Here is a 26,880-nt window from a genome sequence, read left to right on the forward strand (position 1 = left end):
CTCAGTTCTTGTTGGAAAAGAGACATGTCGCAAGCCAGGCATCCCGAAAACCTGGAAGGAGATAGAAGATGTGAAGAAATGCATGTGCAGTAAAACACTCGGGCAAGGTGAGTGAGAGGGTGCAGAGGAGCACACAAGAGAAATTGGTTTTGTGAATTGGTTTGCTACTGACGCTTGTCAACTAACATCTGTCTGTCTGTCTGTCTGTCTGTCTGTGTCTTCATAGAATCCCTCTTCAAGAAAGCATGTAAACCCTTCGCTAGGCGCCCCTCTTCTATCCCTTTTTTCTAAGATGATATCTTCAGCAATATGGTGGTCACTGTAAGGCCTTTTGAATGCTTTAACAAGGTCATTTGATGTTTTTTTGTTTGTTTTTATGTTTTCAATTATTTGTGTTGTTTAATCCTTCTCTTATACTGATGTGTATTTGGTTTCATAATAACAGCCATGGGTGTCACTGTAACACCCTGTCAAAATAAAGGTCAAATGAACAAAATAAACACAATTCTCTCGTGTTGTCAAAGTTACCCAATGTCAATTTTAATAAACAAATCATTTCTAAAGCAGATGATTCAACTTGTGAAATTGATGTTGGTAATTAATTGGTAGGCTGCTGTGTTATGTCTTTATTGATGTAAAACTCCAATAATATTGTGGGTCCATCAGACCATTGGGTGAGTGACACAAATATAAACACCACTCAAGGGATAAACACACACACTCACACACTTCCAATTACACACTCACACATACACACGGAGTCACGTACACACAATGGTAATGGAAAATCACAGCCGGTATAGGGGCGTCTCAGCGAAGAATATGAAATGTAGAGCAGCATGCCTCAGGTGAAGCTGTGTAGGTCCAGAAGGAACTTAGGAACAGGTCTTATAGAATCCTATGAAGTAGAATGAATTGAAAAGAACAGTCACCTGTGTATAAATGAACCAAAACCAGTTCCGTTTGGATTCTCATGAGAACAGGAGAGTTTTTCCCCCTTTGTGGATGTTTAGTGTTGACACAACACTGGAGCAACAGGGAGATAACAAGATGAGATAACAGGCTGGATGACAGGATGACCAGTCATCTGAGAAAGAGAGAGAAAGAGAGAGAGAGAGCGTGTTAGATAGAGATCACAAGAGATAGAAAGAGCAGAGGCAGAAAGATAGAAGTCAACTTCCATTTGGTTTATCTGGCAGCTCGGAGACATTCCAGCAGGTAGTAATGTACCTTCAGTTGTTAATCTTTTACCTAGATCGGCAGCTCTCTAACCATTTACATTTTTGTTCATGACCAAAACATTACCGAACAGTAAGGGTGTCATCTTTCCTATCCTAAATTAACGAATTACACATAGTTAGGTGTTAGGGTTAGGGTTTGTAAAGACACATATACTGTAAGAACAGACAGCCACCCTGTAGCTGTGTGTGTGTGTGTCTGTCTCTCTCTGCGCCCTGGGCAGAGATGGACAGAGAGGCCCTCCTCCTCTCCTCTCCCCAGCTCCAGGTGGTGAGGGAACAGCCAGGGAGCCCGGCCCAGGAAGGCCACTGGAGCACCGGCCTCTGTGAATGCCACCAGGACCTGGGAGACAGTAAGAGCCTGCTGGAGCGCTCTGTCTGTCTGTCTGTCTGTCTCTCTCTCTCTCTCTCTCTCTCTCTCTCTCTCTCTCTCTCTCTCTCTCTCTCTTTCTGTCTCTCTCTCTGTCTGTCTGTTTACTTGTCTTATTCTCAGTTTTTTTGTCTTGCTCACTACTTCATTTTCTTTGTCACTCTGTCCCCGTTTTTCTCTCTTCATCTGTTATTCATGCACTCACATGTTTTCCCACTTTTTCTCACCCTCTCTCTTTCTCTGTCTTTTACTCTTTCTCTCTGTCTCTGCCTGAATAGGTTACCTATTTTATTGTGTACTAAGTCTTACTAGGCCAGATTCCGAGTGTCTTCTGTAACTCTTGACTAACAAGGTGTGAATATTTCAGTAAACATTTCCTCTTACTCTGTAACCCACACATGAACACACTCCACCACTGGGAGTAACTGATTACAATAGGTCAGAAGACCAACGGTGTCCGTGTGTTTGTGTGTGATGTTTACGTGTGTGTGTGTGTTTCCAGGCTGTTTCGCGCTGTGCTGCCTGCCTCTGTACACCAGCAAGGTGGCTTGGTCAGTGGGGACGTGTCCCTGCCTGCCTCTGCTGGACTGCATCAGCTGTGTGCCTGCTGCCTCTCTGGCCATGAGAGCCTCTGTCCGAGAGCGATACGGCATCCAGGTACACACACAGGTGGCATTGGTCTTACCCTTAGAAAAACGAACCGTAATTACATGGCAGTGGTGCTTTTACAGGTTAGATGATGCTTACTACACACACACAATCCCCAAATGATTCAAAGAATCTCCCCCCCTCCCCCCTAAAAAAAATATAGCATTCTTTGCATTGCCAACTTTCCATGGTGTACAGTGTGTTGATTTTAATACAACCACTGCACAAAGACCATCTTGTGTGTTGCATGAACCAGAAGGAATGGCATTGTAACTGGATAATACTGCGGCTTTAAGGGATGATTAGCCCACACACATTCCAGAGTAGGTGTTGTTGAAACTGGTTGTTTGGCAACATTGCTCCAGCTCCTGGCTACCTGATCCACCAGCTCTGATCTGCATCAGTTTCCCAGAGACGGGGGCAGCTTGTGTACTGGATGTGGTCCACAACCTGCCGTCAGCCATGACATGCATGGCGTGCTGGAGCCAGGAGACTTGGGGAGATATCACAAAATAAAAAGATGCAGAGATTGGGGGAGGGAGAGAGAGAGAGAGAGAGAGAGAGAGAGAGAGAGAGAGAGAGAGAGAGAGTCAGAGAGAGATGGAAAGATAGAAGGATAAGATGAGATAGAGAGACTGAAAGAGAGGAAGGAAGACACAGAAGAAGAGAGAGAATAATTCGTAGTTAATGTAGCGAGAGAGAGAGAGAGAGAGAGAGAGAGAGAGAGAGAAAGAGAGAGAGAGATATGATGAGATAGAGAGACTGAAAGAGAGGAAGGAAGACACAGAAGAAGAGAGAGAATAACAGCAAAGGAAAGAAGTTGGCAGTAGTCTGAGACTTGCTATAGGAGCTGATGCTGACCCAGAGAGGTGGTGTGGGAAGCATGCAGGCCCTGAAAGAAGCTGCTGGTCACAGGATGAATAGGAGACTATTCTTAGGACAAATCCTACGCATATGTTGATACATGTGGTTTGAGAGGGCCTTTTTACCTACTAAAATATGTGATAGTATTAAAATGTACATTCTAAAACTGGTTGTTCCCATCTTTGATTGTGATTGGCTATATCGCATTCCATGCCGTTGTAAATTCCAGCATAACCTCACAGGTTGTCCTCATAACATTCTTTAACATTCCACATAACTGCGCATCGACTTTTATGCCACCGTGAAGAACGGCAAAGATGTCCATCTGACTGTTGCGTGGTAACAATTTATGTAGGAACTATACTTTGTAGTGGCGGAAGAATGACTGTTTATTATTAAACTATTTGGTTTCTAATTGTTTTTATTTATGAAACCATATCAAATATTTGTAGTAACAGTTTTAGAAAAGCAATAAGCCCCAAGAGGCCGTGTTTTGCGCTGATTTTAGAACAGGTAAGGGGAGTTGTTAGGCACGACGCAAAATAACTAGCTAACACAACAGCTGTACAGATCATGGTGCTTGATAACATAATCTGGCATGTCACATATAACCATATAGGTTTCATTCCAGCTCTTATGATTAAACAAATGATTAATTCATGGATGACCTCAATGGGACCGTCACATCTGCAGTACTGCAGTTCTGCCACCATAAGACACTATTCTGCAGATAAAAGCACATGTCTTTACTGACTTGTCAACTATCGGTTGAGAATAAACTTCACTTGTCTAACAAAACCAGAAAGACTATAAATTGTGTCACTCTATACTCATTGCAACTGTGTTCTGTTTAACGATCAGTGTGGTTGTGTTGTGTTTTACAGGGGGGAGTGTGGAGTGACTGTTTCTACGGTTGCTGTTGCTACCCACTCTCCTGGTGCCAGATCTCCCGTGAGCTCAAAAGACGAGCAGCAGTCTATCACAACTCCCCCTCCTCCTTCTCCTCGGTCCAATACATCGCTCTCACCTCCCTGCAGGGGGCGCACTTGATTTAGAAGAGGCAGGATCTGACAAATGAGCCTGGACCACATGGGCACAATTATATCATTGAACTAATTAGCTTCAAACTCCTTAACTTGGTCCCCTCCCACATCTATGGTTGGTTATATCACCCACGTCTAATAGTCTACTACACCTTCTACCTTACGTTTGACCTCTATATGAACTGCAAACGACTATTGATTGGGTGATTTTTGCATTTCTTTTTCTATTTAATAATTCTTTTTACTATTAGACACAAGAGGCAATACAGATATCAGCATACTTTGTAATGTTTTACAGTTTATACACCTCCCTATGGTTTTTACCACACTCATATTCACACATTCATACCCGCCACACAGACCGTCACCCGCCCTCAGACACCCTCCCACCGCTCACACACCCTCTTGACACACAATCACCCCCCCCCCTCCACACACACACACAAACACCCCCCCCCCTCCACACACACACAATCACCCCCCCCCCTCCACACACACACACAAACACCCCCCCCTCCCCTCCACACACACACACACACAATCACCCCCCCCCCCTCCACACACACACACACATACACACACACATGGTTCCCAGCTCTCAGACACCCCACCTATTCCCTATTGCTTGGCTTTTAAATGTACAATGCTTCAAGAAGTCCTGCCACACCTCATTACTGTAAATTGTCGCCTTCTGTTCCGGTCTTCAAACATTGATCTTTCTATACTTAAATAGTATTTCATTAGACCCTTCCATAACTGTAATGATGGGGCCTCGGAGCCTTTCCAATCCTTTAAGATGAACTTTTTATACACCGAAGCGGAAAATATGATCATCTATCCAATGGGATATTTAAGTGTATCTGTATTTTGAAATGCATCTCATGCCTGTGAGTTCAAATTTGACTCTACAAGTAGTGGTCATCCATTTTTGAATCTCTAACCATCCCTTGCGGACCTTCTCACCTTCCCAGGAGGCATGTATAATTGTTTCCTTGTATATGCCACATTTGACCCAAACAGGGGAGAAAGAGGCATCAAATGTATTTATTTTTGATCTTGTGTAATATATTCTTGTCATGAGCTTGTATTGTATGAGCCGCAGATTTTCATTAGTGGTGATTGTGTTTTGGTATTTCTTGCCTTCTTTTAAAATTCAAAAAAATCTGTTTGCGTTTTGTCCGTTTTCTTTGAAATGAGCAAGTGACAAGTGACAGAAAGTTTTGTTTGCATTCAGAAAACAGAACAGAAAAACAGAAGGAATAGATTTACACAACTTTGACGTTTCTGTTTCAGTGTGACCAGTCTTATTCATGCTATCAGGAACTAGTCTGTCAAGTTTAAGTGACTTAATATGATGAAAGAGTAGAAAAGAGTTTTAAAAAAGTACATTAGAACAGGTTTTCCAAAAAGTTAATTCTGTAGCTGGCTGGCAATAATGTGAGTTAACTGGTTTTTCGCACTGACTGGCTACCTTAGGTTAGCCAAGTGCTGACCACTAGGAGAGAAACCCCTGGCTACCAAACAAGGTTGTGAAGGGTGAGGTTTTCAGAATAGCCAAAGGAGCAGCTTGCAGTTGCATGAGGCGTCATTGTCATTCAAATATTTCACAAGATTAGTACTAGCTAGCATGTAAAGTTGTCAACACCAAGCATGAAAAACACAACCATCCTGCCTGGCGTGTTCTTCTGATAACAAGATCCCAAACATGTGACCATTCTAAGGTCTTCAAGCTGGCATGTTGGGTAAAGGGATCATCACATACCTGACTGGACAGATTTCCCATCGACTACTTCTACATTGTTGTAAGACTTTTAGCTGAGCCATTGAGTGGTTGGCAGCAGTCTGTCTTACTGCAACAGCAGGATTAGTTGATCAGGCATGCATGATGATTTACTTTTTATCAAGTGGTACCTGACGCTTAAAATATTAAATATGACTAGAGTATCTGTATTACATTCAGAAAGCTCAGCTTACATGAAAAAGGCTGTGAAATTAGGTACAGTCTGTCTGGTTTTGTCTCGCCACTTATTAGTGAATTAAGCTTTACTGCTAGTTCCCAGTATGAAACAAGTGACATGGAATGCTACCTGTCCAGGTGAACTTGGCTTTCTTTTTGTCAACATCTGACAAATCCTTAGTACTGTCTGTACAACCCAAGGTCAAAGGATGTTTCCACAGCTCTGGGCTCTCGGCCAAGATTCTCTGCCATCACCAGAGCAAACGTATCTGTAATAGGAGACATTATTTTCCTTTACCATCTGTATGGACAACGGACATATAGATAAGGGTGAACACCTGCCCTCCTGTTTGGGGGTAGCTTAGCAACCTTGCTAAGACCCTCCCTCTATTTCAAAGAAACACCTTTTTATAAACAACTCACAAAATATTTTATGTTATTGACATATTTGACTGAAGCAGTGGATGGTGATGATGTCATGGCCGTATGTAAAAAGGTTGAAGCTTTGGCCATAAAACAAGAGTCTAGTTGAATTAACTAGGTTTCTAGCAAAAGATCATCACAGCCAAGTGGGCCATGCATGACTAAATGCATTGAATGTATCCGCTAGAAAAAGTCCAATAAGGACAACCTAAGTATTTGTGGTATAGTTCTGTACAGAACTGAGTCCTATGACAGGATAAATCCTGTTACTGTGTCACTTTCACAAAAATCACCTTTGAAGTCAGACATTGACAGTTCTTTGACGGTTGTGACAATGAGGAACACCCCCTAAAAGGATTTGAGGTGAGGTACAAAAGATAGCACTGAGTTTCTGGGGCGATACCTATGGAAATGAAGTGTGTAGGGCAGGGATGATCTGAGAGTCGAATGTATTCTTTCAATAAAAACTGGATGAACCAGATGAACACCAGTCTGGGTATGAGCTAAACCAGTGTGTCAGCCTAAGAGTTTCTCATTCTATAAAACAGCACCCTTCAGTCTCCTGGGTTCAGTGTCTTCCCTTCTAGACTCTTCTCTCCAGCTTCTCCTCGGGAAAATACACAGGTATGAAATTGTATGATGTCTTTAAGCTAGGGACTGCAGGCATGTAGAACTTTCTTGTGGTGTTTTGCTTAAATGTTTTGATGAGAATTTACATGAAACAGCTGTCTCTTCCTGTTCCATGTGTAAGACTATAGCTTCAGCATGAACTGTAGCAACTACTACCTACTACATAACTACTGATAAGGTAATTTGGAATAACTGTTGTTAACTAAGACGCTGTTACAATTACACTTGTTGAGTGACATTTTGTGGTGACACTTTACAGTACGCTGCAGTAGCTATTATGTAACCAAGACTCGTTTGTGTAATAACTTAAGGTATTGCAAACATGTAGCCTTTCTTATGTAACTACTATGTTGTTACTATAAGTATTGCTCTGTAGTTATATATTTCATGTTACCTTAATGTAAAGTGTTCCCAAATGTATCATTCTCTCAAAAATGGTCAACTTATTTGCACGAAAGGAATACATTCATGATATTATTATGAATTGTTATTCACAAAATTGTTTAAAGCACTAATAATGTACTGTAATGTTGCCATAATCAAAGATGCGGTATGTATGGCATAACAGTCTTACAGTAAATTATATCTGAACTGGTTGTTGGTCATCTGTCATACTGTTATAACTTGACTCCACAGAATCTTCACTTCAACATGACTACAAAGATGGTCATTCAACAGCCCCAGGCATTCGCCATGGCAACGACATCCAACCAATGGAGCTCAGGCATCTGTGACTGCACTAAAGACATGAAATCTTGTAAGCTTAACCTTGTGGAAGTCTATGCACACCTGTGTGAGCGTGTGTGTGTGTCTAGGCTGTATGCACAAAGGTGCAAGTGCATGTTTGAAACAGAGAAAGGACAAACAACAAAGAAAGAATAACAGTAAAAAAAAGACCCACCAAGAAACTCATGAAACATTCTCCCCCCAGGCTGTTTGGCGTTTTGGTGCTTCCCTTGCTTTGCATGTATCACAGCGAAGGAAGCAGGAGAGTGTCTGTGTCTGCCGCTGCTTGACTGGTTCGGAGCCATCCCCCCCGCCACCATGTCCCTGAGAGCTTCTCTACGCCATCGCTACGGCATCGAGGTGAGGACAAACAGAACACACACACCTCGATTCATGTATTTTTCACTTTCTTCCTTCACATTTAAATTGAGATTGTTCTCAATTTAAATGTTTTGTTCTCAGATTGTTCACACAGTAGCAGCCCTACACCGTGATTTGACGTGAATTGTGTTATTTTTATTTATCTACTTGTGTACCTCCAATATATTTTCATGTGGATGGTGTCTTTCTCCTGGTCTAAGGCATTTCACTTACCTTTCATCTGACCCGGAACCAACCAAACCTGTTCCACCAACCTTTTAAACATAAAGGAGCCTTGCCCACGTCGACAGATAACACACAAGTTTTGCAAGATCTGTTTGTTTGACTGGAAGACTTTGGTCAGAGAAGGGCTCTGAAACATCATTTTCTTTATTTGGTTACCCACCTAGTTTCTGCTCATTGTTCTTAACAATGCATCAGGGTTGTCGATACTGGTTGTAAAGGAATTGTCTGTAAGACTCTTTCTTTCTATCTCTCTCTTTCTTACTCACTCACACAAACACTCTCCTTTCTGTTTATCTCACTCACTCTCTATCTTTCTCTCTCTCTCTTTTTATCTCTTTAACCCTCTCTCTCTCTCTCTTTCAGGGCACCCTATGTAATGACTGTCTGTACTCCGTCTTCTGTTTGCCCTGTACCTGGTGTCAAATGTCTCGAGAGATGAAGACCAGAGTGCAACCCATCACCCTCATCAATACACGGCCTCACTAAGAACCTGGTCATCATTATCATCATCATCTTCATCATCATAAACACACAAGCTGGATAGCTGTGTACACACTGCCCTATCTGTTACCACTGGTTCTGTGTCATCTCCACTGGTAACCATGACACATCTCACACACACTGTCGTCATCACACGCACTGCCAACGTCAAGACTCACATCCCACATGTGGCGGATCTCCGATCAGTTGGGTCTGGTGTGTCTCTTTCCTCCAGTCACACTGTCACGCCACACTGTTCACAGACAGATCCTGTATCCTGATGGTGCACCTGTCCAGCCCATTCCCAGCGAATCCTGTCTAGTCTTGTGCAGCCTAACCTACCCCTTCAACATCGCTATTTTACTAATGAGCTGTTCTGGTAATTATTCAGTTGGATAATGTATCCATTCTCTTTGCTTCCATGCTCTGCTGATACTGTACAGTAAAGCTCAGCATTTAGAGTAAAACCTTTGTGAAAATATTGAATATTGTTGAAGCAGATATATATTTAACACAAAGACTTTAACCTAGAATAAATATTTTGCTGATGCTTGCCCCATCCATTGGTACTCTTTGGTCTATGTAAAATACACTTCTGTAAACATGTTCAAATAACAAATCACTCATCCAGACAGCCTCTTCTTAAAAAACATTACAGAACCACTATGTTTAAAATATTTATTCCTGTATCTCATTTATTGTAATAAAATATATCTGTATGAGACTTACGCCTTTTCACCATGATGTAAAACAATCTAAGGATGTACAATTCCATGCAAACCACACTCATGCCAATAAACACCGTTCCGGTCAGAGTTCCTCCATTCTGCTGAAGGTTTAATGTTGAGCCAGCTTAGTAATCGATGCTCCCACACCCTGAGTTTAGGTGAGTGACCAGGTGAGTGCCTTCTGTTCCATAACTAGAAAACTCAAGTGGACAAATGAGTGTTACCGCATGGACTATCATGTGAATCGTGGTTAATGTAGCCAGAGAGAGAGAGAGAGAGAGAGAGAGAGAGAGAGAGAGAGAGAGAGAGAGAGAGAGAGAGAGAGAGAGAGAGAGAGAGAGAGAGAGAGAGAGAGAGAGAGAGGAGAGGGAGAGGGAGAGGGGGAGAGAGATAGAAGAAGAGAGAGAATAACAGCAAAGGAGAGAAGTTGGCAGTAGTCTGAGACTTGCTATAGGAGCTGATGCTGACCCAGAGAGGTGGTGTGGGAAACATGCAGGCCCTGAAAGAAGCTGCTGGTCACAGGATGAATAGGAGACTATTCTTAGGACAAATCCTACGCATATGTTGATACATGTGGTTTGAGAGGGCCTTTTTACCTACTAAAATATGTAATAGTATTAAAATGTCCAGATTAATAGTCACAGTCATATATTATACTTCAGTGTATTCATACAAGTTTCAATCAAAACAAAGACTTACAAAGCCAGAAGACTATAAATTGTGTCACTCTGTCTCTACTCATTGCAACTGTGTACTGTTTAATGATCTGTGTGGTTGTGTTTTATAGGGGGGGTGGAGTGACTGTTTCTACGGTTGCTGTTGCTACCCACTTTCCTGGTGCCAGATCTCCCGTGAGCTCAAAAGACAAGCAGCTGTCTATACCAACTCCTCCTCGGCCCGATACACCGCTATCAGCTTCCTGCAGGGGGCGCACTTGATTTAGAAGAGGCATCATCCGACAAATGAGCCTGGACCACATGGGCTCAATTATGTCATTTAACTAATTAGCTTCAAACTCCTACTCTTTAACTTGGTCCCCTCCCACATCTATGATTGGTTATCACCCACCTCACGTTTGACCTCATATGAACTGCAAACAACTGTGGATTGGGTAGTTTTTGTATTTCTTGACTTCATGTAGCCTACAATTCTCAAATCTGTGTTGTCCGTTGGGGGGTTCAGTTTTTGATTCAGTGTGACAGTGGTCTGGAGCACTTCAGTTGTGAGCAACTTGAAACGCAGCGTTCCTGCAAATGTTGATGTGTTTTGGGCCAATACTACCGTGTTCTCGGCCAATGCTTGTGTTCTCGGCTGATGGTGTGGTGTTGTTGTAAGTAGGCCTAGTGATAGTTTTTTATTTTTATATGTAGCGTTTTTATGCATGTTACGTTTTTGTTAATGTCGTTGTGTGTTAATGTTGTTTCGTTTGCTTCGCTAATGTTGTTTTGTTGTGCACCCGTGGGCCAGCGTAGGTTTTTGGTCATCGGTCATACTGTTCTAACTTGACTCCGCAAAATCATCACTTCAACATGACTTCAAAGATGATCATTCAACAGCCCCAAGCATTTGCCACGGCAACGACATCCAATCAGTGGAGCTCAAACATCTGTGACTGCACTAAAGACATGAAATCTTGTAAGCTTTACCTTGTGGAAGTGTACTAATACACACCTGTGTGAGCATGTGTCTAAGCATGCTCAAAGGTTCGAGTGTATGTTTGAAACAGAGAATGAAAGAATAACAGTAAAAAAAAAAAAAATTACTAACGTGAAACTCATGAAACTTTTCCCCCCAGGCTGTTTGGCGTTTTGGTGCTTGCCTTGCTTTACATGTATCACAACGAAGGAAGCGGGACAGTGTCTGTGTCTGCCGCTGCTTGACTGCTTTGGCCTTATCCCCCCCGCCACCATGTCCTTGAGGGCTTCTCTACGCTACCGCTACGGCATTAAGGTGGGGACAAACAGAACACACACATGCCTCGATTCATGTCTTTTCGCTTTCTTCACACTTAAATTGAGATCGTTTGTCACCCATTATAGCACCCCTACGCCGTGATTTGACGTGAAATGTTATTTTTATTATCTACTTGTGTACCTCCTATACATTTTCATGTGGATGGTGTCTTTCTTCTGGTCTATGGCATTTTCACTTAGCCTACCTTTCATCTGCAGTCTTTGGTCAGAGAAGGGCTGAAACATAATTTTGTCTATGGTCACCCACCTAGTTTCTGCTCATTGTCCTTAAACAATGCATCAGCGTTGTCGATACTGGTTGTAAAGGAATTGTCTGTAAAACTCTGTCTAGCTCACTCTCTTTCTCTCACTCCAACGTTCTCTCTCTCTTTTCTATCTCTCTAACCCTCTTTCTTTCTCACTCTGTCTCACTCTCACTCTTTTTCTCTCTTTCAGGGCACCCTATGTAATGACTGTGTGTTCTCCTTCTTCTGTGGGCCCTGTACCTGGTGTCAAATGTCTAAGGAGATGAAGACCAGAGTGCAACCCATCACTCTCACCTCCCTGCAGGGGGCGCACATGATTTAGAAGAGGCATCATCATCTGACAAATGAGCCCTCTCCCACATCTATGGTTGGTTATCACCCACGTCTGAACTACACATTCTACCTCACGTTTGACCTCATATGAACTTTAAACAACTGTTGATTGGGTAGTTTTTGTAATTCTTGACCTCATCAAGTTTAAGTGACTTAATATGATGAAAGAGTATTAAAGTACATTAGAACATATTTTCCTAGTATTTAATTCTCTAGCAGGTTGGCAATAATGTGAATAAACTGTTTTTCTTTTTTGCACACTGACTGGCTACCTTAGGTTAGCGAAGTGCTGACCACTAGGAGAGAAACCTCTGGCTACCAAACAAGGTTGTGGAGGTTGAGGTTTTCAGAATAGCCAAAGGAGCAGCTTGCAGTTGCATCATTGTAGTGTTTACATTCAAATGTTTCACAAGATTAGTACTAGCTAGCATGTACAGTCGTCAACACCAAGCATGAAAAACAAAACCTTCCTGCCTGGTGTGTTCTACAGTTAACAAGATTCCAAACGTGACCATTCTAAGGTCATCTAGCTGGCACGTTGGGTAAAGGGATCATCACATACCTGACTGGACAGATTTCCCATCGACTACTTCTACATTGTTGTAAGACTTTTAGCTGAGCCATTGAGTGGTTGGCAGCAGTCTGTCTTACTGCAACAGCAGGATTAGTTGATCAGGCATGCATGATGATTTACTTTTTATCAAGTGGTACCTGACGCTTAAAATATTAAATATGACTAGAGTATCAGTATTACATTCAGATAGCTCAGCTTACATGAAAAGGGCTGTGAAATTAGGTACAGTCTGTCTGGTTTTGTCTTGCCACTTATTAGTGAATTAAGCTTTACTGCTAGTTCCCAGTATGAAACAAGTGACATGGAATGCTACCTGTCCAGGTGAACCTAGGCTGTCCAGCCCTGGGCTCTTGGCCAAGACTTTCTGCCATCACCAGAGCAAACATATTTCTAATAGGATCCAATTCTTTTAATTTACCATCTGTATGGACAACGGACATATAGATAAAGGTAAACACATGCCCTCCTGTTTGGTGGTAGCTTAGCAACCTTGCTAAGACCCTCCATATATTTCAAAGAAACACCCTTTTATAAACATCTTACTAAATATTTTATTGACATATTTGACTGAAGCAGCGTGTCGGATGGTGATGATGTCATACCCGGCATGTCAAATGGTGGAAGCTTAGCTTGGCCGTAAAACAAAAGTGTAGTTGAATTAACTAGGTTTCTATGGTTGTGAAGTAAGGTACAAAAGATGGCACACTGGGGCAGTTCAGTTTCTGGGGCAAAACGTGGAAATTAAGTGTGCAGGGCAGGGAAGATCTGAGAGTCGAATGTATTCTTTCAATGAAAACGGGATGAACCAGATGAATGAGAGGTAAACCAGTGTGTCAGCCTAAGAGTTTCTCATTCTATAAAACAGCACCCCATCAGTCTCCTGGGTTCAGTGTCTTCCCTTCTAGACTCTTCTCTCCAGCTTCTCCTCGGGAAAATACACAGGTATGAAATTGTATGATGTCTTTAAGCTAGGGACTGCAGGCATGTAGAACTTTCTTGTGGTGTTTTGCTGACATATTTTGATGAGAATTTACATGAAACAGCTGTCTCTCTACCTGTTCCATTTGTAAGACCATAGCTTCAGCATGAACTGTAGCAACTACTACATAACTACTGATAAGGTCATTTTGAAAAACTGTTGTTAACTAAGACACTGTTACAATTACACTTGGTGAGTGACATTTCGTGGTAACACTTTACAGTAGGCTGTAGTAGCTATTATGTAACTAGCAATATCTATTGTAAAAACATTGTAAGTACACAGGAATCGCTTTGTCATTAAATGTTAAGTGTTAGTGGTACTGCTTGCTAATTGTGTTACAAGACACAGTATGGAGGAGGGGTATAGGGGGGAAGTGGATGTTGTAAAGGGGCAGTTGAATGAATACAAGATCCCTGTCAACATTCATTGACCCCCCCCCCACTCGGTCTGTACTTCCTCAAACCAATACTCATTTGTGTAATAACTTAAGGTACTGCAAACATGTAGCATTTCCTATGTAACTACTATGTTGTTTCTATAAGTATTGCTATGTACTTATATATTTCATGTTACCTTAATGTAAAGTGTTCCCAAATGTATCATTCTCTCAAAAATGGTCAACTTATTTGCAGGAAAGGAATACCTTCATGACATTATTATAAATTGTTATTCACACAATTGTTTAACGCGCTAATAATGTACTGTAATGTTGCCATAATCAAAGATGCGGTATGTATGGCATAACAGTCTTAAATTACATCTGAACTGGTTGTTGGTCATCTGTCATACTGTTATAACTTGACTCCATAGAATTCTCGCTTCAACATGACTACTACAAAGATGATCATTCAACAGCCCCAGGCATTTGCCATGGCAACGACATCCAACCAATGGAGCTCAGGCATCTGTGACTGCACTAAAGACATGAAATCTTGTAAGCTTTACCTTGTGGAAGTGTACTAATACACACCTGTGTGTGGGTGTGTGTGTGTCTAAGCTGTATGTAGAAAGGTGCAAGTGCATGTTTGAAACAGAGAAAGGACGAATAACAAAGACAAAATAAGAGTTCAACAAAAGTTAGAATAACAATAAAAAAGACCCACCATGAAACTCATGAAACTTTCTCCCCCCAGGCTGTTTGGCGTTTTGGTGCTTCCCTTGCTTTGCATGTATCACAGCGAAGGAAGCAGGAGAGTGTCTGTGTCTGCCGCTGCTTGACTGGTTCGGAGCCATCCCCCCCGCCACCATGTCCCTGAGAGCTTCTCTACGCCATCGCTATGGCATCGAGGTGGGGACAAACAGAACACACACACCTCGATTCGTGACTTTTTTGCTTTCTTCCTTCAAAATTAAATTGAGATCATTTGTCACACAGTAGCAGCCCTACACCATGATTTGACGTCATTTTTATTTATCTACTTGTGTACCTCCTATATATTTTCATGTGGATGGTGTCTTTTTCCTGGTCTTTGGCATTTCACTTACCTTTCATCTGACCCGGAACCAACCAAACCTGTTCCACTAACCTTTCGAATATAAAGAAGCCTTACCCACGTCCACAGATAACACACAAATTTTGTAAGATGTTTTGGTTTGACTGGAAGACTTTGGTAAGACAAGGGCTAAAACATCATTTTCTCTATTTGGTCACCCACTTAGTTTCCGCTCATTGTTCTTAAACAATACATCAGGGTTGTCGATACGGAATATAAGGAATTGTCTGTAAACTCTCTCTCTTTTTCTATCTCTCTCCTGCTTTCTCCCTCTCACATCTATCTCTCTCTCTATCACACACACAAACACTCGCTTTTCTCTTTCATGCACTCTCTCTCTCTCTCTCTCTTTTTACCTCTTTAACCCTCTCTCTCTCTCTCTTTCAGGGCACCCTATGTAATGACTGTCTGTACTCCGTCTTCTGTTTGCCCTGTACCTGGTGTCAAATGTCTCGAGAGATGAAGACCAGAGTGCAACCCATCACCCTCATCAATACACGGCCTCACTAAGAACCTGGTCATCATTATCATCATCATCTTCATCATCATAAACACACAAGCTAAATAGCTTTTACACACTACCCTATCTGTTACCACTGGTTCTATGTCATCTCCACTGGTAACCATGACACATCTCACACACACTGTCGTCATCACACGCACTGCCAACGTCAGGACTCACATCCCTCATGTGGCGGATCTCCGATCAGTTGGGTCTGGTGTGTCTCTTTCCTCCAGTCACACTGTCACGCCACACTGTTCACAGACAGATCCTGTATCCTGATGCGCACCTGTCCAGCCCATTCCCATCGAATCCTGTCTAGTCTCGTGCAGCCTAACCTACCCCTTCAACATCAATATTTTACTAATGAGCTGTTTTGGTAATTATTCAGTTGGATAATGTGTCCATTCTCTTTGCTTCCATGCTCGGCTGGTACTGTTAATGCTTTGCATTTACAATTAAACATCTGTGTAAATATTGAATATTGTTGAGGCAGATACATATAGATTTATAACAAAGACCCAGAAGACATCTTTTTCACATGCTTGCCCCATCCATTGGTACTCTTTGGTCTATGTCAAATACACTACTGTAAACATTATCAAATCACTCATCCAGACAGCCTCTTATTAAAAAACATTACAGTACCACTATGTTTAATATACTTATTAATGTACGCACATTTATTGTAATAAAATATATCTGTATGAGACCTACGCCTGTCTTCTTTGAAACAATCTAAGGTAGTGCAATCCCATGCAAACCACACTCATGCAAATGAACACCGTTCCAGTCACAGTTCCTCCATTCTGCTGAAGGTTTAATGTTGAGCCAGCTTAGTAACCGATGCTCCCACATCCTGAGTTCAGGTGAGTGACCAGGTGAGTGCCTTCTGTTCCATAACTAGAAAACTCACCCACACAAATGTGAGTTACCATGGACTATCATGTGAATTGTGGTTGATGTATTTCACCGTGATAATACAGTTAGTGCTGGTGTGAAGGCACTTTGAATGTGTGCATTTAAGGGAATGATATACATTGATGTAGGTTTGGAACGGACGACAAACAAATTGATCAATCATGGAATGTGTACAATATGAAGGTAATGGATGTGGGCGGGACTGATTGTTGTCAGTTTCATACAAAGGCTCTTTGGTGCCATGTCAACTTACAGAACAACTGGAGGAAGTCAGATCATGAGAGAACAAATATTCTGAAGCCATTTCCTATGCTTCAGTCCAAGGTCAAATGTCAATTTGGCGCCATTGGAAGAAACGTGTTGTTGTTGTTGACCAAATCCCAGGTATTTTTCTGTTGGATAGAAACCATGGCAACCAGTGTCATCATAAACAACCAGCCCCCCCAGCCCCCACCCCAGGCTATTATAGCAGTCCAGACCAACCAGTGGAGTACAGGCATCTGTGGGTGCTTTGATGATCTGCAAGTCTGTGAGTCTACTTACAAGTTTGTCAGCTACTCCGGTTACATTTGAACTTGTCATTTTAAATCAGTTTTCAGACCGGAAAATCAAATCAAAAGTATGGGTTCCTCACGTTTTGTTTCTTGGTTTTACAGTAATTAGGAATTTTTAACCTCTTTTTTTTGCGTCATATTTGTACACTTGCTGTACTGTGAATTCTGCCAATTCTGCCTGTCAATACGATCATGGTTTATACTGTTATAAAGAGTAAGGTAAGGCTTTGTTTTATATCTGTCCTAATCAATCTCTTCCCTGAACTTCTCAGGCTGCTTTGCCTACTGGTGCTTCCCGTGTTTCGCCTGCACCACTGCCTCTGAGTTCGGAGAGTGTTTCTGTCTCCCCCTGCTGGACGTGGGGTGCGGCGGCATGCAGATGCTGGGGCTACCCAGTTGCACTCCACCCGTCTCCATGTCCATGAGGGTGGCGGTGCGCAACCGCTACGGCATCCAGGTGGGTCCAAAAGTGGTGAGACTGTTAGCCAGAAGTTTTTTTTTTTACTACGGTATAAATTAAGTTGTAATTTCTTCTCCAGGGGGACATGACAGACGACTGCGTCTACGCCACCTTCTGTAACGTGTGCTCCTGGTGTCAGATGGCCAGAGAGATAAAGAGACGCAGCCAGCCATTCACCCTCATCAACGCCCAGCCCACAGTGTTGGCCCAGACCCAAGCCCAGGCCCAAGCCATGATGGTGGCAGCCTCTCCCCTGACAGGGGTCATCTCCAGCCAGCCTCACATCTCCCCCGCCAGCCCCCAGACCCTCATGACCGCCAGGTTCATGTAATTTCTGACATCACAAAGATTTTTTATGTGACTTGGTCCTGTTGCTTTATGTCTCATTTTTTAGTGCATTATTGTCCCCCAAAGAGTTGTAAAGTTTGTTATAGTGCGTGGTTTATTGGAGCAGAGAAAATACAGTCTGTGTGTTGCTCAGAATCCCTCTTTTGTGTACTGTATGTATGAGAATATGAGTGTGTGTGTGTGTATGTGTGCGTGTGTGTGTATGCGTGTGTGTGTGTGTGTATGTGTGCGTGTGTGTGAGGGTGGGGGAATTTCGTTTTCAAAACAGAAGGCTCTCTTGTAGCACTAACCTAACACCAGCCTCTAGAATTCAGTGACTTTACATTTCAGTCGTCTATGAAAAGACAACGACGAAATAAAATTCACACCTTTTAAAAAAAAAAAATCTTACCGTTTACGAGTTACCCTTCATAAATCTGTCAAAGCGAGAGGCATGGAAATAAAGTGTATCACATTTAACCATCAAGTCTGAACTCTCTTGATATTCCAGTCACCTGCCTGTGTTTTGCTTCAACAACACAACTGAATAATGAACTCCCCCAAAGTAGAGCACATCCAAAGTGATTATGGGCTACGTGTCGTAACCATGACGATGTGTGTATGGCTCACTGGAATCTTTTTGCAGAGGTTGATCTGTTGAAGCCGTAAAACTTACAATGCTGCACAGAAACACTGTTTAGCACATATTAATTTGTGCATTTCAATCTGACGCAACTGAAGAATAAAGTTAGCATTAAACTTAATCATAAAAAGGATGGTTTGTTTATTTTTGAATTACTGATGTCACACTTTCTCAAGGAAGTGCAGATGATAAGACCAGGTGTTGTGATTCGCCCTCAGCTTCCAGCTTCTACCACCTTCTTATTTCCAAGGCAACGTTAAGGCGCCTGTCCATGACAGCCACAATCCAACATGGGCTCATTGACCTCTAGGATCACTCCAGGGTCATGACCTTCTACTTACGATGACCCTTTTCAATAGCTGGGACCGTCGTTTGTACAGCCCTCTCAGTCTGCAGACTGCAACGCCTCGACAAATGTTCCTGGACAAACAAGTACCATGCTGGTAGTTACAGATGACAGCGTGTGCCTCCTTCAACAAGCATAATGTTGTGATCCATCAAATTAAAGGAGTTTTATTTGTACTCGTTATCATGATTCATTGACATGTTAGATTGGCTGATGAGGTCCATGGATGGGAAGCCTTGCCACAAGAAAATAAATTTAATGGAAAACAAGGAACAACTTTAACTTTAGAACATTGGAAATACAGTCGGGTTGATTCCAAAAACATAATGTGTTGTTCTTTCAATATTGTTAAAACCCTGCCAGATATCTACAGCTGCATCTAGATTTAGCTCATTAGAACCCTCTCCTGGGTCAGTGTTCTGAAGTTCCACCTTGGGAGAGAGAAATGTGTTCTGCGTCTTGTACTGAAACAGCTCGAGTGTTCCAAAATGTGTCCCCAAAAAACAAGGATTGAGGTCAGATGGACAACAAAACCGTTCTCTACCAGTAACCCAGAACGTCCTCTTCTATCCAACCAGTGTGCAGCACGCCACCTTCCACACCAGGTCTTCCAGTATCTTCCGCAAGGAAACAGCCCAGCCATACACACAGACAGGGACTGACTGCCCGATGTGCAACTGGACACAGTGAGTTTATTGTGTGGAGTTGATTGTTTTTTTGTTACTGCCTTTCCGAACGATGTGTTGTTCACAATCACGCCTGTTGTAGCTGGGTGGAGGGGGGACAGGGCAGAGCAGTGAAAGAGGCTCAACCCGCAGAATATGTCGATATTTCGCTGTTGTCGGAGAAATGCACAGCGTGAGTGATGGGTAGGAGAAGCTGGTCATTGCACACGGCTCAGGGTCAGTCCTGTGCTGAAGCTGTGAGAGTCATCTGGTTGTGGTGCTACATTACATCAATGCTGCTGTCGAGTGTTATGGTAAATGAGAAATGGACTGCATTTATATAGCGCTTTTCTCTTCGCAGCACTCAAAGGGCTGTACAATGTTTGCCTCTCATTCACACATTCATACTCACACTCACACATACGGACGGCAGCGAGCTACCATGCAAGGCACCAGCCTGCCCATCTGGAGCAACTTGGGGTTCAGAGTTTTGCTCAAGGATACTTCGTTACATAGCTTAGGAGGAGGTGGGGATCAAACCGCCGACCTTGCGATTAACAGACAACCCTCTCTACCCCCCCAATAAGTGTTGTAAAATGAGTGTTGTAAAGCAGTGTGCTGCAAACCTCCCAGGTCAAGTACCTCCCAGGTCAAGTCGACCCATGTAACTTGTCACCTGTGACAGAAGGTCACCATGGCAACATGGTACTGGTCAGTCCTGCTCCACTGACCCGGTGTTGTCAGGGGATCCAGCCTGCTGAGATCATTGGCTGGAGGACCTCACTGCGTTGGCTGCTCAGAAGACGTTCTGTGTGAGAGAAGACAACAGGAAGTTAAAGAGACTTCTAGTATCTGCCCAACATCTACCACATCCTGTCTGGGTGACAAATTGCTCACTTGGCGTAAAATAATAAGTCAGTCATGCCCTGCAGGTTTACAATTTGCAATGTCATCGCGTGGTAACCTCCATATTCTGTTTAAGGATTCGGACATTTCAATAACAGTCCACACACTGCTGAATGTGTTGGGTGAAAAGTAAGGTTCCTTTTTGGTGAGAAGCCATTATAGAGTGAATCTACAACAACGCCCCATGATTCCAGTGCATATACCATGGGATCAGTTTCCAAAAACAAGTTGGATGTCCAAAAATGAGCCCCTCCCTTCCTACATAACAGCCATGATCCCCTGTTTTTGGAGTTTATGGTTTGTGATTGCGTAATCCCCCAGACACCTGGCCATCTGCCAGATGCATAGGCTGAAATGGTGAGATTGGGAGTTTTGCACAGCAGATTAAGGACAATGAGTCCACACACGAAACTCAATGTCCATTTAATGTTATCTCGTCCCCCAGTCAAACCTTTCGTATGCTAACTTAAAAAATGCATACAGAAAATCAAACAATTGATATTGTATGCTTTTCAAAATATATGCAGTATCAGTGAGAGAAAGTACATTTTGTCTGATTGGTATTTTCTTGTTTATTCCACAGAAAAGAAAACATGGCCGCACGCCGAGCAGCGCTGTCCAATGTCCATCTCTTCCTCCTCTGGCTCCTCCTCCTGGGCGTGGGTAGCCAAGGCGGCAGGGTGCTGGTGGTCCCGGAGGACGGCAGTCACTGGGTCAACATGGAGGTGATCCTGCGAGAGCTCCACTCCAGGGGTCACGACCTCACCGTGGTGCGTTCCGCAGAGAGCTGGTACATCCCCCAGAACTCCCCTCTCTACAGTTCCGTCACGATCGCCCCTCAGGACGCAGAGGAGAGTGGGGGCGGCGGGCACGTCGGGCCCGATTTCTACGCCGTCTTGATGCGGCGCTCGCTGGACCTGCGCCGGATGACCCCCGTGCGGCGCTTCCTGGAGCAGCAGAGGGACGTGGCCGCCATGTTGGTCATGTTCCACGGCACGGCGCTGCGGATGATCTCCGCTATCTTGGAGGACTCCCTCTTGACCTCCAGACTCAGGAAGTCAGAGTTCGACCTGGTGCTGACCGATCCCGCCTTCCCTTCGGGCGTGCTGCTGGCCCACTACCTGGGCTTGCCCATGGTCTACAACGTCCGCTGGCTCAACGCGGGAGAGGCCCACATGGCCGTGGCCCCCTCCCCCCCGTCCTACGTCCCCATGTACAACTCCCTGTTCTCTGACAGGATGGACTTCCTGCAGAGGACGGAGAACGCGCTCCGCCACGTGGCCAGCCTGCTCCAAGAGCGCCTGGTCATCCTTCCCCTGTACGCCCGTCTGCTCCGACATCACTTCCCCCCCGGGGCCGACCTGCTTTCCATGCAGCGCTCGGCCGACGTCTGGCTGATGAGGGTGGACTTTGTCTTGGAGTTCCCGCGGCCCACCATGCCCAACGTGGTGTACGTGGGGGGGTTTCAGTGTGGCCGGCCGCAGCCTCTCTCTGCGGAGCTGGAGGGCTTCGTGCAGGGCTCCGGCGAGGCCGGTGTGGTGGTCATGTCTATGGGCACACTCGTGTCGGCCCTGCCCATGGAGATAACGGAGGCCATCGCCACAGCCTTCGCCCAGCTTCCCCAGAGGGTGGTGTGGAGGTACCTGGGCCCGAGGCCCACCTCTCTGGGCAACAACACACTGCTCCTGGACTGGCTCCCCCAGAACGACCTCCTGGGACACCCCAAAACCCAGGTCTTCGTGGCCCATGGAGGCACTAACGGCCTGTATGAGGCCATCTACCACGGGGTGCCTATCTTGGGCCTGCCCCTCCTCTTTGACCAGTTTGACAACCTGCTGCGCCTGCAGGTGCGAGGGGCGGCAAGGGTGCTGGAGGCCGCCAGCCTGACCTCCGAGGACTTCCTGGTGGCCCTCAGAGACGTGCTGGAGAACCCCTCCTACCGCCACAGCATGCAGAGGCTCTCCCGCCTGCACCGCGACACGCCCGTGTCACCGCTCGCCAGCGCCACCTTCTGGATCGAGTACGTGATGAGGAACAAGGGAGCGGCCCACCTCCGGTCACAGGCCTCCAGCCTGGCCTTGTTCTCTTACCACAGCCTGGATGTGGCAGTGCTGTTCCTGGCCCTTGGCGGGGCCTCCCTCTGGGCAGCCCTCTCAGTCTGCAGGCTGCTCTGCTGCTACAAATGCTCCAGGAACAACAAGACCAAGCTGGATTGACATAGATGATATATTTTGATCTAGCAATAGGATGTATGTTCGTTTTAGTTTAGATCATGTGTGCAATTGAATTCCTGTCTACATATAACATAAATAGTTTGAGTGAAATTTAATAGTTTGATTTTATTTTTTCATGTATTTTATAATGAGTATAAAATGTAACAAACAGTAATTAAAATACTCAATTCAATGTAAACATTTGGTTTCCATCAAAACGTTATCCTTCCAAAAACAAAACATTTATAGTTCCACACCTAAATCCTCATCAGTCATCTGGTGACATTTCAAAGAAAAGAAACGAGATGAGAACGATTAGACCCTCCTCTCTCTGAAATCATGTGGTAAAAATACAACCCGGCATCATTGTCTTAACACACCTAATCTCTCCAAACGATCTGAAATGTGCTGAAGACTTTTTTTCCTATGCTTGAATGCTTGAAAGTTCACTGAGGGTAGCCTACTCGGTGTTTACATACCGTAAACTACACCTACATCTAGCACTGTGCAATCTGCTATGAGTGTAAGTTTCTTGTTTAAGGTTGATAAACACTCATACATTTCTGAGAATGTTTGAGTGATCCATAATTGGCTTTGTTTGTTTGAGTGATCTCAGAATTGTCTCCTCCTGCACACACACACACACACACACGCACACGCACACGCACACGCACACGCACACGCACACACGCACACACACACACACGCACACGCACACTGCTAAACCAATCATGATCACTGTGGTGTGTGTTATCTCTGGCCTGCACAAGAATACGCACACACACATTCTTTCTCACACACACAAACACCCATGCAGCAAAATACACCCACACACATTTGTTTCTGTTAATGGAAAATGCAAAAGCTAGATTTGTTACTGATTCAATTTTGCCACAACAACTACACATAACTATGACATCATTCTGACTTGAATAAACATGTGAAGACCACGTGCATCTCATCAAATGTTTGCTTTGAACAAGCAGCGAACGGAAGTCAACGTTTAAAATTGACACATTGTTGAGATGCTCCAGTGCAACAGAAGCTACAAGTTCCTAGTTCTCCTTTCCAGTTCTCTTTACCAAATATCTTTCTCAGTCATAGTCTAGTCCTGTGCTCATAGACTGTGGAGATAAAAAAAAAAAAGTGAGAGAGGTAAAGGGAGGTAGTGCAGTGTTTTTGTTCTGGAAAAGAAAGGCGTTCTCCTGCCCCAGGATGTTGCCTTTAAAGTTGAAAAAGTGGGTTTCCTGCAGAGGAAATAGTTACGAAATAGACAAGGCCGAGTGAAGGAGCCGTGTACCCTTCAGTGCGAACACTGTGCACAGGTCACCCAGACGTGGATGGAACGGAGCTGTCTGGAAGGATCGACATTCTTTTCATGGAAGTTGAATATGGAGTTTGAAGACTTTTAAAACACCATTTTATGTTGGTCGTTGTTTTTTGGGGGTTTTGTACTTTGAGTGAATCTGACATTTTGTGACATGCACCTGTTGACCTTCTAGGTCATGGAACGTCGTCTTCAGAATTATGTTAGAGCTCTCGGTTATCTTTGAGGGTCATGTAGCCGACAATGACATGTTGCTAACATGTAGTGGTTAGATCTCAAGCAGGAGAACATTCTTACACCTGTGTGGAACTCATCTTGACCCAGAGGTAAACCGATCCAACTGGAGTCTTCACATGTTTATCAAACAGTGGACCCACCTGTGGACTCATCTCATTTGAGATATATCTGGTAGCAGTCTATTCCATTGTTTTTCCCTGAAGGAGCCATTGCATTTCATAGTAAACAATTGGATGGGCTCAACAGCAAAACCGCCTGTTATCTCTTTCAACAAAGAAATATTTTGCTACAGTACCCTGCTACTCCTTGTGTTCTCTCTGCAGTTTTTCAGGGTTTCCCCCCTGCATTAGAGACAATGTCCCACAACGACACCTGCAACCTCCCCCTGGACACTGATACTGATGGTCTCACCTACATCTACAGCTTTGCATTTTCACTGGGTCTGCCGTCCAACCTGCTCTCTCTATGGGGGCTGTACCAACTGGGCCGCTCTGGCGGGGGTGGCTGCCAGCTGGTCTACATCCTCAACCTCTTGCTCTCCGACCTCCTCCAGCTGCTCACCCTGCCTCTCTGGATCCTCTACCTGCAGGGGGGCCATAGCTGGCCCTACGGCCAGCCCGCCTGCGAGTTTGTGGGCTACATATTCTACGTGAACGTGTACGCCAGCGTGGTTTTCCTGTGCCTCATCGCGCTCGACCGCTGCCTTGCCATCGTCCATCCCCTGAGCAGTCGTGGCGTGCGGACGGTGAGGGTGGCGGCCATGTCGGGGGTGGTGGTCTGGACACTGACCTTCCTGTTCTGTCTGATTGGGCTCCTGAACACAGTGTTTGATGCCAACAGAAAGCTGTGTCTGGAGCAGTACCCTATCAGGCCCAGGTACTTCCACTTCAAGATCGCCACCGTGGTTCTCGGGTTCCTTCTGCCTTGTGGAATACTGGGGTGAGTGAGTAGGCATGGTTTTCAAAGGGATTCAATACATGTTTAATACAGCCATGCTGTTTCTATTTCCATATATGGAATGTTGCCAGATAATCATATTGCATCTTTAAGAACTGATTCATAACATTTCTTTGACTGCTTCCCGTCCTTTGCAGCTACACTTCCGCCCGCATCCGTGTGACCCTACAACGCTCGCCCTCCGTCTCTGACCAAGAACGCAACAAGATCGTAGGCATCCTCACCCTCATCACCATTAACTTCATCGTGATATTTGGACCATACCACCTTGTAGGGGGATACAGGTTTGTGTCCCTGCTCCTGACCGAGAAACCCTGCCAACTGGAACAGTCCATTTTCCTGACCTACCGGCTGTGCTATGGCCTGACCAGCCTCAATACCCTTCTAGACCCCCTGTTCTACATCTTCCTGTGCCACGATGCCCGGCTAGAGCTACGCAGGTCTCTACCCTGCCTGGGACGTCGGCACAGAGCGTCCAAGGAAGTGCCTCTCAGCACCAGAGGTCACCATGACCAGAGTATCAGCGTTTAGGATAAACAGACCCGAGGGGACTAGATTTACTGTGCTGGCCTTGTTCCCTGGTCTTTGAGAAAATGAGTCTGGCCATTGTGTTAGCTGTTCTCTGTGGATGCATTCAGCTGCTCTCAAAGGGGGGAGGGGGGGGGGGGGGACCTTAGTTCGAGGAACTGACTCACTTTTCCAGCTTGAGCGAGGAACAATGGGTTTTGAGAAAGAAACTTAGCAATTGTGCCACCCCATGGGAGGAATGCTGCTGCCTGGGATTTGCCTTGGCAGTCTTAGGGGGAGAATATTCAGAATGTGAACATACACGATACAACTTGTTCTGCAGCTGGAAGACTTTTGAACATTGATGGAGATCAAACACAATATATGAACACTCTACTGTTATATCCTGTGCACCCTTGCAAAGATGTACAGCAGTCATGATGAAGCTGAGTCATGTGAAGGGAAGGATTACGAACAAGTATAATATGTTGTTTTGTCAAGTTTTATTTTTCATTTAATGATTTGCATTAGCTTTGACATTTAAAAGCATATAAAGCATTTTACAACAAAAATTAAATGTATTCATACATATTGCATTATACGTTGTCATCATCGTCACAGTTTTGCAACTTCCGTCATTCCAAGAAATGCAGAGTACAGAATACCCAGCTGTTCTAAATACATTTTTCAGTTCACTTTTTTGCTGATATGAAAAACATTTGTGGTTAGTTTCAATCCCTGAAAGAAAAATGCTGATGTTTGTCTCACTCAATTTTAACAGTCAAAGTTTCAACAGCACAACTGCTAAGATCATGACAATCAAATAAACACAATTCTAAATACAATTTGCATGCAATTGCATTGTTAAGCCTGTTTTTCAGTTTAAATTGATGCCAAAAGCAACCAATTCCCCCATTATCTAAAATCTGGTACAACATTACAAAGTACAAAAAGAGGTAACATGGCACTGTTTATAACACTAATTCAAATGAGAAAATCCAA

The 26,880-nt window shown here is 44.1% G+C and overlaps 7 protein-coding genes and 1 long non-coding RNA gene across 12 annotated transcripts; 7 read left to right on the forward strand and 1 right to left on the reverse strand.

Moving 5' to 3' along the window:
- Positions 1–1,006: 1,006 nt before the first annotated feature.
- Positions 1,007–6,395, reverse strand: LOC124486994. The gene is made up of 3 exons (XR_006958321.1): positions 6,138–6,395; positions 5,926–6,013; positions 1,007–1,087 (listed from the first exon to the last, which is right to left on the reverse strand). It is a non-coding gene; the product is annotated as an uncharacterized LOC124486994 (long non-coding RNA).
- On the forward strand, positions 1,096–4,576 carry LOC124486993 (placenta-specific gene 8 protein-like). Its single transcript, XM_047048952.1, has 4 exons — positions 1,096–1,218; positions 1,463–1,591; positions 2,111–2,265; positions 4,005–4,576. The coding sequence occupies exons 2-4, from the start codon at positions 1,465–1,467 to the stop codon at positions 4,173–4,175; spliced, it is 453 nt and encodes a 150-aa protein (XP_046904908.1). The 5' UTR covers positions 1,096–1,218; positions 1,463–1,464; the 3' UTR covers positions 4,176–4,576.
- A 590-nt stretch (positions 6,396–6,985) lies between the features above and the next one.
- On the forward strand, positions 6,986–9,709 carry LOC124487193 (cornifelin homolog B-like). Of its 3 annotated transcripts, none has more exons than XM_047049341.1 (5): positions 6,986–7,167; positions 7,269–7,351; positions 7,810–7,930; positions 8,105–8,259; positions 8,869–9,709. In XM_047049341.1, exons 3-5 carry the CDS (start codon positions 7,825–7,827, stop codon positions 8,989–8,991), a joined length of 384 nt encoding a protein of 127 aa, XP_046905297.1. In that variant the 5' UTR covers positions 6,986–7,167; positions 7,269–7,351; positions 7,810–7,824; the 3' UTR covers positions 8,992–9,709. The 3 variants fall into 3 exon arrangements, with proteins under 3 accessions (XP_046905297.1, XP_046905296.1, XP_046905298.1); XM_047049340.1 differs by having other exon boundaries at positions 7,295–7,351; XM_047049342.1 differs by lacking the exon at positions 7,269–7,351.
- A 356-nt stretch (positions 9,710–10,065) lies between these two features.
- LOC124487120 (cornifelin homolog A-like) lies at positions 10,066–13,902 on the forward strand. The gene is made up of 3 exons (XM_047049187.1): positions 10,066–11,348; positions 11,509–11,663; positions 12,122–13,902. The coding sequence occupies exons 1-3, from the start codon at positions 11,243–11,245 to the stop codon at positions 12,251–12,253; spliced, it is 393 nt and encodes a 130-aa protein (XP_046905143.1). The 5' UTR covers positions 10,066–11,242; the 3' UTR covers positions 12,254–13,902.
- A 743-nt stretch (positions 13,903–14,645) lies between these two features.
- LOC124487121 (cornifelin homolog B-like) lies at positions 14,646–15,850 on the forward strand. Its single transcript, XM_047049188.1, has 3 exons — positions 14,646–14,754; positions 14,954–15,108; positions 15,701–15,850. Exons 1-3 carry the CDS (start codon positions 14,646–14,648, stop codon positions 15,821–15,823), a joined length of 387 nt encoding a protein of 128 aa, XP_046905144.1. The 3' UTR covers positions 15,824–15,850.
- A 779-nt stretch (positions 15,851–16,629) lies between these two features.
- LOC124487119 (placenta-specific gene 8 protein-like) lies at positions 16,630–18,755 on the forward strand. Of its 3 annotated transcripts, none has more exons than XM_047049186.1 (4): positions 16,630–16,696; positions 17,140–17,265; positions 17,563–17,747; positions 17,830–18,755. In XM_047049186.1, the coding sequence occupies exons 2-4, from the start codon at positions 17,145–17,147 to the stop codon at positions 18,079–18,081; spliced, it is 558 nt and encodes a 185-aa protein (XP_046905142.1). In that variant the 5' UTR covers positions 16,630–16,696; positions 17,140–17,144; the 3' UTR covers positions 18,082–18,755. The 3 variants fall into 3 exon arrangements, with proteins under 3 accessions (XP_046905142.1, XP_046905141.1, XP_046905140.1); XM_047049185.1 differs by having other exon boundaries at positions 16,635–16,684; XM_047049184.1 differs by lacking the exon at positions 16,630–16,696 and having other exon boundaries at positions 16,714–17,265.
- A 779-nt stretch (positions 18,756–19,534) lies between these two features.
- Positions 19,535–23,155, forward strand: ugt5g1 (UDP glucuronosyltransferase 5 family, polypeptide G1). Its single transcript, XM_047049179.1, has 2 exons — positions 19,535–19,752; positions 21,221–23,155. The coding sequence occupies exons 1-2, from the start codon at positions 19,736–19,738 to the stop codon at positions 22,851–22,853; spliced, it is 1,650 nt and encodes a 549-aa protein (XP_046905135.1). The 5' UTR covers positions 19,535–19,735; the 3' UTR covers positions 22,854–23,155.
- An 871-nt stretch (positions 23,156–24,026) lies between these two features.
- si:dkey-165a24.9 (G-protein coupled receptor 4) lies at positions 24,027–26,039 on the forward strand. Its single transcript, XM_047049183.1, has 2 exons — positions 24,027–25,353; positions 25,509–26,039. Exons 1-2 carry the CDS (start codon positions 24,770–24,772, stop codon positions 25,900–25,902), a joined length of 978 nt encoding a protein of 325 aa, XP_046905139.1. The 5' UTR covers positions 24,027–24,769; the 3' UTR covers positions 25,903–26,039.
- The last annotated feature ends 841 nt before the right edge of the window (positions 26,040–26,880 follow it).

This window comes from Hypomesus transpacificus, chromosome 25 (genome assembly GCF_021917145.1).
Source record: "Hypomesus transpacificus isolate Combined female chromosome 25, fHypTra1, whole genome shotgun sequence".
In the NCBI taxonomy this organism is placed as follows: Eukaryota; Metazoa; Chordata; class Actinopteri; order Osmeriformes; family Osmeridae; genus Hypomesus; species Hypomesus transpacificus.

Excerpts from the sequence above, each read along its gene's own strand:
- LOC124486993 (XM_047048952.1), top strand. The coding sequence starts at position 1,465 with ATGGACAGAGAGGCCCTCCTCCTCTCCTCTCCCCAGCTCCAGGTGGTG. Across the intron at positions 1,592-2,110 it reads CCACCAGGACCTGGGAGACA|GCTGTTTCGCGCTGTGCTGC; the intron begins GTAAGAGCCTGC and ends GTGTGTTTCCAG. Across the intron at positions 2,266-4,004 it reads GAGAGCGATACGGCATCCAG|GGGGGAGTGTGGAGTGACTG; the intron begins GTACACACACAG and ends TGTGTTTTACAG.
- LOC124487193 (XM_047049341.1), top strand. The coding sequence starts at position 7,825 with ATGACTACAAAGATGGTCATTCAACAGCCCCAGGCATTCGCCATGGCA. Across the intron at positions 7,931-8,104 it reads CACTAAAGACATGAAATCTT|GCTGTTTGGCGTTTTGGTGC; the intron begins GTAAGCTTAACC and ends TTCTCCCCCCAG. Across the intron at positions 8,260-8,868 it reads GCCATCGCTACGGCATCGAG|GGCACCCTATGTAATGACTG; the intron begins GTGAGGACAAAC and ends TCTCTCTTTCAG.
- LOC124487120 (XM_047049187.1), top strand. The coding sequence starts at position 11,243 with ATGACTTCAAAGATGATCATTCAACAGCCCCAAGCATTTGCCACGGCA. Across the intron at positions 11,349-11,508 it reads CACTAAAGACATGAAATCTT|GCTGTTTGGCGTTTTGGTGC; the intron begins GTAAGCTTTACC and ends TTTTCCCCCCAG. Across the intron at positions 11,664-12,121 it reads GCTACCGCTACGGCATTAAG|GGCACCCTATGTAATGACTG; the intron begins GTGGGGACAAAC and ends TCTCTCTTTCAG.
- LOC124487121 (XM_047049188.1), top strand. The coding sequence starts at position 14,646 with ATGACTACTACAAAGATGATCATTCAACAGCCCCAGGCATTTGCCATG. Across the intron at positions 14,755-14,953 it reads CACTAAAGACATGAAATCTT|GCTGTTTGGCGTTTTGGTGC; the intron begins GTAAGCTTTACC and ends TTCTCCCCCCAG. Across the intron at positions 15,109-15,700 it reads GCCATCGCTATGGCATCGAG|GGCACCCTATGTAATGACTG; the intron begins GTGGGGACAAAC and ends TCTCTCTTTCAG.
- LOC124487119 (XM_047049184.1), top strand. The coding sequence starts at position 16,914 with ATGAAGGTAATGGATGTGGGCGGGACTGATTGTTGTCAGTTTCATACA. Across the intron at positions 17,266-17,562 it reads CTTTGATGATCTGCAAGTCT|GCTGCTTTGCCTACTGGTGC; the intron begins GTGAGTCTACTT and ends TGAACTTCTCAG. Across the intron at positions 17,748-17,829 it reads GCAACCGCTACGGCATCCAG|GGGGACATGACAGACGACTG; the intron begins GTGGGTCCAAAA and ends TTTCTTCTCCAG.
- si:dkey-165a24.9 (XM_047049183.1), top strand. The coding sequence starts at position 24,770 with ATGTCCCACAACGACACCTGCAACCTCCCCCTGGACACTGATACTGAT. Across the intron at positions 25,354-25,508 it reads CTGCCTTGTGGAATACTGGG|CTACACTTCCGCCCGCATCC; the intron begins GTGAGTGAGTAG and ends CGTCCTTTGCAG.